At 35.1% G+C, this 14,432-nt stretch overlaps 1 protein-coding gene across 1 annotated transcript; it reads right to left on the reverse strand.

Moving 5' to 3' along the window:
• Positions 1 to 2,426: 2,426 nt before the first annotated feature.
• mcrip2 (MAPK regulated corepressor interacting protein 2) lies at positions 2,427 to 14,264 on the reverse strand. Its single transcript, NM_001045127.3, is given in 5 exon segments — positions 2,427 to 2,816; positions 7,274 to 7,375; positions 12,155 to 12,288; positions 13,444 to 13,513; positions 13,649 to 14,264. Coding segments are annotated over 5 exon segments (432 nt in total). The 5' UTR covers positions 13,704 to 14,264; the 3' UTR covers positions 2,427 to 2,745.
• Between the last annotated feature and the right edge of the window lie 168 nt (positions 14,265 to 14,432).

Raw genomic sequence — 14,432 nt, forward strand, 5'->3', positions numbered from 1 at the left:
CACTGTTGACCATCCCTTACACCTTTACCCACCCTTAAACCTACCCATACCACCAAACCTGTCCATAACCCAACCTCTATCCCAACTCAAAAGCACCACAAGTGTTCACAAATACATTATAAACACAGTAAGTACATTGTATTTATTTTATTGATGTGGGTACATAGTAGTTAAGAACACTTAATATAAATTGGGACCTTTATAAATGATAAAATGGGTTAATTGACACATATATGTTCTAAATCACATAATTGGTAATATATATAAGCATTTGCAAATGTATACAACCCTTAGTCTATGGCACTGTTAGAATGTTAGTCCAGCATTCTCTGTTCCCCCCTGTTTAGTCCACACTTTGACGGTGCGCCGCTGTTCTCCCCTTAAACTGCACCTTTACATCAGACCATTTCTTTTTTTAATTGGTTCACAGTGCGATGTTCAGACCCCACTGCGTTAACCGCGTCAGCTAAACTCTTCCACTGTATTTTTTTTTCTTCTATTATTAATTTCAGGGGACAAACTTGCAAATAACACAGTTTTTCTCCAGTCTACCTCCGAAAGGAGCACCTACACAGTTACAGCTTTGTCTGTACGCAATGTTTTAGTATGAATTCAAGCAAGTCTTCGTACATGAGGCCCCTGGGCATTTTATTACCCTCAGGCCACATGCGGCCCACTGTACGTCTTTGTTCAGTCTGCATGAAGTATATATTTAACTATATATTTATATTCAGCTGCAAACAAGGCCTTACCAGGGCACAGGTCTAATTTTGTGAGTCAACAAAAGCCGACAGCATCTTTAATTTCATTATTTCAAATGGAGACGCATGGGCATAGCGCACAAAAGAGAAGGGATACACATCACGCTCAGGTTTTCCAGGCGCGTTGAATTGAAAAAAAATCTAAACATTTCAGAGTGCTTCACACTTTGTATGTAATAAAGGTAGACTATTTACCTCAAATGAATGATTTAACAAATCCGGATGCAGATCCTCTCTCAGTGATGATCATTACATCACATTTCAACCTCACATTCAACCTGACCTCAGTGTATTTGTTCAGCCCAACCCAGGCTAGAATTTTCTCACTTTTCTCCATTCAAACACATATGTGACACATCTTGTGTATTCTATAGTCTTTGTTTAAAGTCAGTGTTTGTATGTTTATGTATTTCCAAGAGAATCTAAATATAAGTAAGGGCTGGGGTGGGGCTTTCTTTTTGCGCTTGATTCCCTTTTAGCAAACTAACGGTAAAAGGGGTGTGGTTAATAATATTGTGATTAAAGCCATCAAACGGATGCCAACAGAAGGACAGTCACTCCAAACACTGAAGCAAATGGTAAGTTTTTGATTGAAGATTACCAAAACTGGTTGCTCGGAGGCTCACTGTCACCTTACAGCAAGGAGGTCTCTGGTTCAAGTCCCAGCTGGGCCAGTTGGCATGTTGTCGCCGTGTTGGCGTGGGTTTCCTTGGGGTTCTCCGGTTTCCCCCACAGACCAAAGGCATGTGCTATAAGTGAACTGGGTAAACTAAAGTGGCCATAGTTTATAAGGGTGTACTCACACTCGGTACAGTTTCCTTGAACTGCGCTGAAGCTCGATCGTTTCTCCTCGGCCTGCACTCACACTGCTTTTTGCCTTCCGAACCAGAGCACACATCATCGATAATGCAACTGTTCAGGTTTACAGGAAAAGAAGCGCTCTTGCTCAGCACAGTAGATATTAATTTAGTTATGGTTTTAGTCATTTGGGAAGCAGTGAAACGCACTCAAATATTTTTTTTCTGAACAGATCAAGTTCTATTATAAAGCCCTTGTGCTGCAAATATTAAAAGGTTTGCTGACGTGCAGTGAAGGGTTTTGCATCTTTAATAAACTACGACTACGAAAGTAATGATTAATAAATCCATATGAAACAGTCCCTTAAAGGTCACGATGCGTCTTCAGTTAAAGAGCGACCTCTGATAAATAAAAGACTAAGCTGAAGAAAAATGAATGTGGATGTGGGTTGAGTGGATTAACAATCACAGATTAATTGTTCACTTAAAGATAAACAATGTGAGGTATCAAAATAAACACTAAATTTGATTTCACATGGATTAGAACAGATTGTATTAACCAAAATTGACTAATAAAAAAAAAGATTTTTGCAGAAAATACAGCAAGGAAAAAATAAATAAGAATAAAACAAAAATATAAGGCTTTTTTTTTTTTTTAAATACTTACATTTTCATGACTAACAAGCACTCTGGTGTTGCAAACTCAAAAACATTTAATTATATCCAAAACAAATGTATAAATCTACTTCATTTTATATTTCAAAATCCCAATATGATGCCTTTTAAATATTATTTGATGAACCATACATTTCTTTAAAGCCATGAATGTGACCAGTAGGAAGTGAAAGACAAATATCACAGAGCGAACACGTCTTGAAAAAACTTTTACTGCACTTTTTTTGTTAGTTTTATAACATCACTTTTTTTTTGTTTTTTTTGCAAAGATCTGTCACGAAAAACAGACATCTCACATCCTAACAAAGAGAGAAGCAGAAGACAAAAAAAATCTCTGCTCCTCCTGGGTGTGCATGAGAGAGAGAGTCTGAGTCCGGCTGGGCAAACAGTTTCTCAGGATAGCTGAATTCATCTAGCCAGCAGATCTCTCACATGATCATCCGCCTTGATTAAGAGAGTCAGGCTGCACTGCCTCAGTCAGGACCAGCTCTTCATGCCCCATCATGCACCTGTCATGACAGGTTGGCAATGTTAGCCAGGAAACGCTGCGCCCACCACTCCTCGAGATCAATCGGCACAAAATCTAAGGGAAATACAAGAGAGATTGGCTGAGTTTATTCGAAATCGCACCAAAATTGAAGATGTTTACTCTATCAGTTAAAAGGCGGGTCAGTAAGATTGTTAAATGTTTTAAAATAAGCTTATTGGGCTCACCAAGGCTGCATTTATCTCAGCAAAAATACAATTCAAATTGTGAAATGTTATTTACTATAAAAAAAAACTGTTCAAAAGTAGATTATCATTTAGATTAATCATTAACTTCAGTGATTTTAAAGATGAATTTTCAGCTTCATTAGTCTTTAGTCACATGATCCTTCACAAATCACGCTAATAATAATTATTATTATTAATAATAATAATAATTATTATTATTATTAATTATAATCTCAATTTTTTGACCGGTAGTGTATGTAGGATGTCTGTTAAATAGTTTTGAAATTTAGCATAATGCCACCAAAATACTAGGAGTTTCATCTGTTTCTAGTGTGGGAGCAACAGGCCCGGCGCCAGGATATCAGAACTGAGGGGGCATTTTAAATCCATAGGGGGGCAGTAGACCTGGTGGCTAATTTTGGTCTCTCTTGTTCCTTTCATTTAGGCTATTTATTCACATTTATTATTACTTTACTTTGTTACTGACCTATGGCAGTAATATACGTTTTAATAGTAATAATTACAGTTTCGCTATTACTGATTTTATTAATGATGGTAATACCGCTTATAAATGCAGACGGATCATGGCTTAGTGCCAAACGAGTGCTTTAAATCATGTTATTCTCCTTATTTATTTCCGTTTTATTTCAAATAACAGGCATATGAATGTTTAAAATTTTAGGTAAATAGCCTACGTCAAATTATGCCCACACATGCAAGCTGACCCACGATCAGACTATTCGCGTAACCGGTAAATAAATATAGTGTAATCAGCCGAGTCATCACGCTTCACGTAGCCTATTACCCTACCAACATCAGTGTTAGGAAAAAGCTAAATGTAACAATCTAATGTCATTCAAAACAATTACTTAGTTACATTTTAAGGCATTAGTGTAGCCAGAAAAATACCTAAAAAAAGATACCAAAATTCACAGTTATTACCGTGAAAATTAGTTGGCACGTTTAACACGCAACTCAGGCTATATAAGTTTTTTCATCATTTTAAATGTAAAAATAAAGATTTATCTTGGGTTTTTATATGAGTTTAAATTTCGCGATATTGTCTGGTTGTCATTTGTAAACCATCATAAACCATTAGGTTACTAGGCGTACTCGTCATTTTATTTATTTATTAAGCCTATTTTAATAACTTGTTTTCAGGTTATTTTCATTTTAGGGCCATGAGCTACAAGTCAAAACAAACTCGATATGCTGACTGTATTTTAGCTCTTAAAATAGGTTTACAATATATTTTATGTTGTTTAATTTTGCATGAGCAAACAGCAGTATAGCCTAAATTAAATATTTTTAAAAGATTATTATTCAGCCTACCTGCAGGGCACGTGAGAGTTTTTTCGGTTGATCTGCGGTAATTCCACTAATGCACTATATTCCATTCATAACACTGCAAACTTGACTTCGCCGGCCGATCGTCTTTAAACGCAAAAGGCATTTATTAAGTGTTATACCTTGACTGCAGCCGCATAATGGGATGTTTCTCTACACAACTGTAAAAGTGCGCTTTATAGCAATGTCAAAATGAAAGCAAACATTCAAAGGGTTCTGCGTTTTGTCAATTTTAGCTTAATTGGAATCATATTAATAACAATATTAATTAATAAATTAAAATATTATTTATAGTGTAGCCTACTGTGGGAAAACACTGCCTACTGTTTTTATTAAAACATTTTATTAGGCTATATCTTCCAGAATAACTAATGTGAAAATAACTGGCAGTTGCGTCTCTGCTAAAATTAATTTAACAGCAAATTTCTTCTGCGTTTCTTCCCATTAGAGCTCAAGAGAGTTGCGTTTAAATAATTAGTTAACCAAAACATGAAATGAATTAAGCTGCTCGTATCATGTCACACACTTTTCTCCCTTGTGAGTTGAGTGCGCCTCCATCGCCGTGTGCGCGTTTTATTTACGGGCGCACCTGACCTGACGCGGGGACCGGATCTCTGCACTATAGGACTAGCTTTAATCTGACAATTTTCATAATTTAATTGCTATGTCATATATTTTAAAATATTTAAATGTGTGTTCTAAAGGTTGGAACGACAGGAGTGTTAGTAATTAATGACAGAAAGAATTTTCAGTTTTGAGTGAACAATCCTTTATGAAAACTGGGGGGGGCACAAATTCTTTCTGAGGGGGCAATGCCCCCCTTTGCCCCCCCGTAGCGCCGGGCCTGGGGAGCAACATGAACATTGTTTGTAATGCAGCTGTGAGACACTATAGACAATACAAATACAGACCATTTGATCATTTCTCTGGATTTACCTGATTTATTAGACATGGGTTTGGATAAAATGTTAATATTAGCTTTATTGTATTAGCTTCTAATAACATTTCTTTATTAATTACATTTTTTATTTGTTCAGAAAAAATCAATGTTGATAGTGAATAATTAGGGCTGGGCGATTTAACCTAAAATCGAAATCTCGATTAACTGAACATTAACTTGATAACAATTAAAGAGCGACTATTTCATTTGTTTTATTTTGTTTTCCTCAAAGTTCACTGATACGTTTTGTACAGTAAATATGCTCACATATTACAAGTGAGAGATTTCTGAATGAAGGGTGCATTACTGGATTTAAAAAATAATTGATGGAAACACACTATCTACCATCTATGATTATTTCCTGAACTTTACGGTTGGTTTTAGGCATTGTGTGTTGTTCAACAGTCACGTTTTTCTCATAAAAAGAAAATAAATGAAAATATGAAAATAAATCACTTTTGGAAACAAAATAAATTATTTTCAGTGTTTTTCATGTTAAAAGTAGAAAATAAGCAGCATCTCTTCTAAATAAAATGACTCCTGTATTTCCTGTAAATAATGTTTTAAACACTGCATTTCTTGAATCTTCTGTAAACTAATATTTTAATGTAAATAATAATTTGAATGTAATAGAAAATATGCATCTCAAGACATCTCTGGTGCAGCTTTTAATTATCGTCAATGTAGTGCAAAGTAGGGCTCAGGTATGGGTTCATCGTCCTACTTGACCAGAGATCAGATATGTCTGCGGAAGTAAATCAGCCTCAGCCTTTAACAAAGCGGGGTCATGTGACCTGTAGGGAAAGTATTTGAAAAAATCATCCTGGAAAAATAAAATAGTTTATTCTGAATGTTGATTTTAATTACTCTCCGATTAATCGCCCAACCCAGTTACTAAAATAAATATTTATTTTTATACGAATCTCTTTTAAGTTTATAACATGAGTATTATGTTGTCTGAGAATAGAGATGGTGCCATTATTTATACAAAACAGGTTTTAAATGACACCTTTTATATTTTTAAAGTGGAAACAAATGTCATCATTAGTTTACTTACTAAACAAAAAAAAAAGTGTATTTTTCTCTTCAAACACCGAACTAAATTGTTATTTCGGGGCTTTATTTTTGCATAAAACAGCAAAGGTGTGTCATGTTCAAATATTTGTACTCATTTTTTTTTTTTTTAGACATGCCATTGCTGTCATTTTTTAAACCACGACAATTACCAACATTTGTTATTTCAACCAAAAGTCATTTTCTGAAAAAAAAAAGGCAAATAATATTTATGATTTAAAATTGAGGAAATGTTAAAAGTAGAAACCAATATGTGACCCTGGACCACAAAACCTTATTGTCATGTTGAACAGGGATATTTAACCAATAGTCAGAAATACACTGTATAAGTCAAAATGATCACTTTTTCTTTCATAACAAAAACTTTTGAAACTGTAAAGATCACGTTTATTCATGTAAAGATCACGTTTATTAAAGACTTTTTTATTCTCCTGTTATATATCAATACTTTAAATGTTTTATATTTTGTTCCAGACATACAGTGTCATCATTTGAAATGTCCCACACACTATTTTAACTGTCTAAAATGGGCAAAAAATGTTGTTTTTACTCTCTGATAGTCAAAACATGTTAAAAATGTCTATGTTATATATGCATTAAAAAACAGTCTGGAAAAAGTGTTTTGTGTAAATTTGGACCAAGAATCCACATATATGGACATCATTTTTCACTAAAAGTACAACATTTCAAAAGATGATACTTAGATCTTATTCTAATTAGGTTCCAATAAGCCCAAATAGCAAAGAGAAATAAAAATGCGTGTAAAAAACACCCTGGGCTTTAAGAGGTTAACGTGGTCTCTTGTTTTTTCCTGATAGTTGTAATAGAAACATTGAACTTTGGATTTTTTTTTTTAACTTGAATTATCCTAATGACAAATGAGGCTTTCATACGGGGTGAGAAAACAAATCAGCAAAGTAGAGACTATTTAAGGAGTGTAAATAGGACAGAAGTGTTTTACTGACTCTTCATGCCGGGATTGGGGTTTCTCTCTGCGTACTGAACCGGACCTTTCCCGTGCTCCGGCTGGGATCCTGCTTCCAGCTTCTGCTCCACCTCCTGCCAAGCTGCAATCCCAAAACAAAACGGGAGGTAATATTAAACTACATTATATACGCTCATGAAAAATAGAGAAACATGACAGAAAGCTTTAGATATGATGGAAAATGTACATTTTGCAAAGCGATTGAGTCTATTTAAAGTGACCATAAGGACAATAATTACTAAAAAAGTTCAAATAAATGCTGCTTAATAAAAATTGTAAAAAAAAAACCATACACACACACACACACACACGTGTGTGTGTGTGTGTGTGTGTGTGTATACAGTAAACACACACACATACACATTATAAATTGCAGTATATTTTAAAAGTATAGATAATTTCAATGTGGTCATGTCATTGGCCCATGAACATATCCAGCCTGTTATCAAACTATTTCATAACTGTAACAAGAGGCAATTTAATCATATCTCAATGTTAAAACAGCTTTACTTAAAACAGTAAATACATTGGGACCCTTGTTTTGGTTTACATTATGGGCAGCATATCCTAAAGTTATTTGAGAAGCTTTAACACAGCGCCACCTAGTGTTTCTCACACACACACACACACACACACACACACACACACACACACACACACACACACACACACACACACACACACACACACACACACACACACACACGCGCACACGCGCACACACGCACACACACACACCTTTTAAAAAATATTTAAAAATATACCACTTAACTAACAACTTGGTCAATATAATCAATATATTAGAATGATTTCAGAAAGATCATGTGAGGTTATAATTATGGAAATTCAGCTTTTTTTCAATGCATTATTGAAACGGGTTCACGAAGTAAATGATTCATTTGTCAATCATCCTGAATCTGAATTACTTTTAAAATCCTTTATTCAAAAAACAAAACAAAAAGAACAGGGACAATGTAAATATACAGTTGAAATCAGAATTATTAGCCCCCCTTTGATTTTTTTTTATATTTCCCAAATAATGTTTAAGAGAGCATGGACATTTTCACAGTATGTCTGATAATATTTGTTCTTCTGGAAAAAAGTCTTATTTTGCAAGAATAAAAGCAGTTTTTTAATTTTTTGAAACCCAATTAAGGTCAATATTATTAGCCCCTTTAAACTACATATTTTTCGATAGTCTACAGAACAAACCATCGTTATACAATAACTTGCCTAATTACCCTAACCTGCCTAGTTAACCTAATGAACCTAGTAAAACCTTTAAATGTCTGTTTAAACTGTATAGAAGTGTCTTGAAAAATATATAGTCAAATATTATTTACTGTCATCATGGCAAAGATAAAATAAATCAGTTATTAGAGATGAGTTATTAAAACTATTATGTTTAGAAATGTACTTCTTAACATTTTGATATAAACTCTTAATTGAGTCAATATTTGAGTGAAACCAGACCCAGACCTAAATATGCATCAAGACAAAATTGTTTCATATAAAATGGTACCATATTTAAAACATACCATACTGACTTGTCTTGATTGGTTCTTAAACATGAGCCACTCTCTGACAAATCAAATCATCTTTATTGGAAAACCAGGTTATTATGCTGAATATTTTCAAAACAGCAATAAAAATAAAATAAAATAATAAAAACTATTACTCTTTTGTGAACTGATTTATACAGAAATAATTCATTTATATACAATGTATAAGATACTAGTTCCTTATAAGTGACTGTCCTTAAATTACCTAAAAAAGAAAAGCAATCCCTTTTTCATTTGAACAGTAATTTAATTATAGTAATTAGTTCCTTCGTAAACAACTACACGCAACACTACTCATGACATAGTCCTAGACAACCAACTGAAGTCTAAATATATACATGTGGGTGGAAAAAACTAGTAAGACACAAAGGTGGATGCATTTGACCATTTCATCCTTTACACCCCTAAAACTGACCTCAAGTAATACAAATACATATAAATACTATAATACTTAATAATTGTCCCATAATAATTAGTGATTGAATCATTCTATGAGTCAATTCTTGTCAATTAGTCATTCGGTTCACAACACCACCTGGAGGATTTAATTCTGAAAAATGGCTTTTAATATTCTTCAGTCAGGGCAGAAAAACACAAACTAATAGTTCTAAATTAGAAACTATTTATGAAAAGACATGTTCAGTCCTAATTCTAATGTATCCCAAAATACAGCTTATGAAAACACAATCTACGTGTTAAATGGTGACATAAGAAATACTGTTTCCGGGTGCAAACCGCTACTCATTGGAATTGAGAAAATATTTGTTTAAGACAACAGTCATATATCACACATTAAAGTGAATTTTATATAAAATCACGGTGTACATAAACGTCTCTGAACTTGCTGCATCACAGACACCAATATGTAAACTATTTAGCAAAAATTAATCTGATATTAGGCATGGGTATATATATTGCGATTGTGATTTATGAAAGTATTACAGCGCTTTGTAAACTTTATTATCACCATTGTTGAGTCTTCCCATACATTCTGATATAGCTCTTGGACCCAGAAACTGCTTTGCGTGACATTACACATAACAAGCGGATAAATGCAAAACGTTTTAACTAATTCAAAGTTTAGAACTTTTAAAAAAGGACATCTTGCTAAAATCAATTCTTTTAGACTTCCTATACTTTATAACTGAATACCATACATTTTTATTCACTATAAACATTAAACGTCAGATGAGTAGTATTTGATTGAACAGTTCAACTGTATTGCTTTTATCCAGAGTAAGCTTGCTGTTAAAACAGTGTTATCTAATTAGTGATTGAATCATTCTTTTGCAATAATTCTTAAATCAATGATTCATTCAAACCAGTTCACAACACAACCTAAATGATTCAATTGTGAATCAGAATCATAATGGCTTTTATTATTCTTCATTTAGTGCACGAAAACAAACTAAATTAGAAACCATTTAGGAAAAGACATGTTCAGTCTTAATTCCAATGTTTCCCAAAATACAGCTTATGAAAACACAATCCACTTGTTTAGTTGTGACGTACAAAACATACCGTTTAGGAAATCACTACAAATGTGAAACTAATTAACAGTTTAGAACTTAGAAAGAAAAAAGGACATCTTGCTAAAATCACTTCTCTTTGACTTTCAATAATTACTGTAAGACTGTACATTTATCTACTGCAAACTTCAGATGAGTAGTATTTGATCAGTTCAACTGTATTGCTTTTAAAAAGTGTAATTTACAGTATATTTTCTATATAAAAAGTAATGGTGGACTGGATTTTTTTTTTACCTTTTATCACTGTCTTGGACGTGTCAACAATTAGTAACAACATTGGCTTTGATGCATTGTTAGATTTTCCTTTTTTCTCCCTAATTTACTGTTGGTGGCTGTTTTTGCTCCATTGACTTCCATTATAACCACATTTGATGGTGCGTAAATTCACAGTCTATGTTTTATTTACTCTTTATGTAGTTTTGAGAGCTGAAATGCACATTTAGATTTTCTCAGACACATCAAGGTAAGTGTGTCAAGATCACTCTCACACACTCAGAGACGCACACACGTTAATTTGCTGTTATACTCCATATAAAATCCAGAAACTAAGCTTTTCTTGCACAGGCCTATCTAAAGAGTTAATGGTGCCAACTGATGATTGACAGAAAAAATGACAAATTGTAACTCTTACCAACAGGGAAAACCACCAACAATCAAAACTGCATGACTATATGGTGTCATGGTATTGTAATCAAAAGAATGTGGTTATAATGAAAGTCAATCAAGCAGAAACAGCCACCAGCAGTAAATGAAAAAAATGAAAAATAATCAAAAACAATATGAAACAAAGGTGAAGTTGTTTCACATGTCCAAGACTTTGATAAAAGGTTAAAAAAAATCCAGTCCACAACTACTTTTTATTTTGAAAATGTCATTTTGTGTTAGTTTTTCACCAAATCAGTGACATCATTTATGAATTTGGCAATTAAAGATTCAAAATTATGTAATTTTCTAAATAATTTAGTCATTTTAAGCAGGACTGAGGTTGATTAACAGATTTATGCAAAAAATAAACATTAATCTGATGCATTTTTAGTTTAATTCAGTGGATGTTTTCATTCTTAACATAATTAAAGGGTATTCAATTTGCCCAGAGTGTATCATTGAGTTTTTAAAAATGTCAATGCATTTCCCAAAGTACATCAAAATAAGATTTTCACAAAAGTCAGAAAAAGTTATGGCCAATTTAAGACTCAAAAATCACCCCAGAGTGGATGAAAACATCCCCAACAATGTATAAGGGTTAATAAAAAGTTTAGAACTTGAAAAACATGCTTTTCTTTTAGGATAAAATTGACTAAAGTGCTTTAACACTCCCTAAACTGGTTGTGAGATTTCACCGCATTATGCAACACCTTTCTACAGCATGTAAAGCAGTTTTAGAAAACATTAAGCCTCAGTTGACTAGCCTGCCGTTGTACAAAAGAGCCTAAAAGCTGCCCTTGAGGTGGCGTTGCATCAGCCTGCGGAGGAGGGGTCTGGCCTGTAGACAAACACCTCCTTTGCAAGATAACAATTGTCCTTCTTCTCACAAATCTGATGAACCGGCCTCCCGAAGCACGTTAATGATACTCTGAACCCAAGTGATCCACAACTGCAGTTTAGTTTAGTTTAGTTTGCATGACCTCAAGACTCGCCAGTTTGTAACACTTTTGAGTTGTGGAGCCTTGAATACTTGGAGTTCACTGAGGTCACGGCAGCTGCTAACCAGCCTCAAGGTCTTAATGGTAACTAGGACATTAACAACGGCGTTCAGGAAAATGAACTCACCCTCATAAACAAACCGGACATTTTCCTCGTGAGCTGGTGTGAATCCTTCAGTTGTGTTGTCGGCTTTTGGAGAGGTAGATCTGTGGTACCGCTTTCCGTTCAGACGATGAAACACAATCTTGGGCGCTGGTGAACTGCACAGTGGGAAATTAGAAGATATATAATAATATTACCTGGTTGTAAAGTTATACATAGTGGTATAGGTGATAAACCATTAATCCTTTAATTTTTATGATCTTTCCCATGTCAATTTCTTCATTATTATTTGGAATTATAGTTACTAATTATTTGGACATCCATTGACTTTCACATAAAGTGTGTTCTTTAAAGTATACAAATATTAACAGGTCTGAAAAATACTTAAAATTATAGATTTAGCTACATTCTGTTATTTAACTTTATTTTAAACATTTGAGTTTCTTTTGTTAAAAGTAAAAAGATATTTTGAAGAATGATTAAAGGCTGTAACAATTGATTTCCATAGCATTGGTTTCTCAACTATATAAGCGAATGGTTATAAGTTTTTAGCTTTCTATAAAATATCTACTTTTGTGTTTAACAGAAGAAAGAAACTCAAAAAAGGTTTGGGATCACTTCAGAGTGAGTAAATTTCCATTTTGGGGTGAACTATCCCTTTCAGTGAAAAGCCTGTCACAATATTTTGGTGAACTGTCCCTTTAAGACCAAATACTTCCTTACACAACCTCGTTTCTATAGTGACGCGTTATAAAACCCATTTACTAACTATATTAACATAACCACCATCGTCATCATCATCATCAATGGGTCGCTATTCAAATATCAAACTCAATTGACAGGACGCATACGCGAACGCATGACCGTCGTAAAAATCGCCTCAGAAAGCAGCACATGGTGCTGCACAACGTCCTTGTGGGAATATAAGGGGTGTGACAAGCATGTGCTCGCATTATAATAACGCCAAAAGATCAATTATTAATCCCTAACTACAGAAATGAGTACCGACAGAAATCGCGACACAATCTTCAAACAAGCCGACACTCCACGCGCTCTCGTTCACGCGCACGCGCTACTGTTGCAAGGTCACACGGCGCTGCAAAAACATGCGACTCTGGCAAAGGGGTAAAAACAGCACGTCCTGATTTATGAATGAGGCCACCTTGTTGTCTGTGGATACTTTTAAATGTCCACTGCGTATAAACGAAACAAGGACGCTGGGGCAGTTAAATCATGTTTAAGTTTCCCCTCAGTGACCAAACTCACGTGAGGAGATCAATCAGGTACTAGATGTGTTACATTATATCACTCACTCCGATACAAGCCAGTGGCTCTGCTTCTGTTTCAGGTCGTTTCCTTTGCTCTCAATCTGTTGTGTAGGGCCTGAAATAGAGAAAGTATGTGTTAATACATCAGCCAAGGTCTATAAGTGGGTCGTTTTTTTTTTAAATATACACCATAAAAGCATTAGAAATCAGCGATATTGCGTCGTCTGCATGCTGTTCCTGTTCACCTTACCTGTTCTGCGTTGTGTAACAAGTTTGCTGGGACCTCTGGTTATTGTGTACATCATGTGAGAGACGGTTTCTGGAGAACCCCTGCGGTACGATAGATCCACGCGAGGTCTACGGATCGGTCAGTGCTTAAGTCACAATTAAATGCACGCCAGAAAACGTCACGCGATCCCCCTTCAGGACGGAGCTCTTTTGACGCAGCCACCGTGGAAATAAGCAGTGTCGATCCCGTCTGCAAATCTGCCGGTCAGACGCTTGCAGGGAGCATATGCGAGTGGACTTAAGCGCCCTTGTGTTTACTTACAGCAGACGTAAGGTCAGTCAAGGTTAAGAGCGTTTATTACCCTAATTACGCGCCAGGCTAATTCGCAGAGCGTCCGGTGTGTTTGTATGCGCGAGAGGCGTCTATCTTGGGAAACTTTCTGAGTTCTGGTTCAGGCTGGACACTACTGTAAATTCGGACGGTCAGATCGCAACCTTCTTCCGTGACGTCACGGCACGCCCCCGCAACGTATAACTGGGGTCACCTTTCACCTACTCACCTTGTGGACACCATCAAACGGGCTGTGTGTGCAATCTAAACACGGTTTCATCATGCCGCTAAACATGCAACTGATAAACTTGTGTAATAAACGAGATAAACGGCAGGCTGCGTGTATTTGCGCTGATAGGAGGCGCTTGAATGCACCACGTGGGAAGCATGCTGTTGTGTAAAATCCAAACATCATTCTTTAATGCGTTCAAACATGTAACCGATTCAAGTGTACAGTAGAAACATCGCGCAATCA

Source organism: Danio rerio, chromosome 22, assembly GCF_052040795.2.
Source record: "Danio rerio strain M-AB ecotype USA chromosome 22, GRCz13ab, whole genome shotgun sequence".
Classification (NCBI taxonomy): Eukaryota; Metazoa; Chordata; class Actinopteri; order Cypriniformes; family Danionidae; genus Danio; species Danio rerio.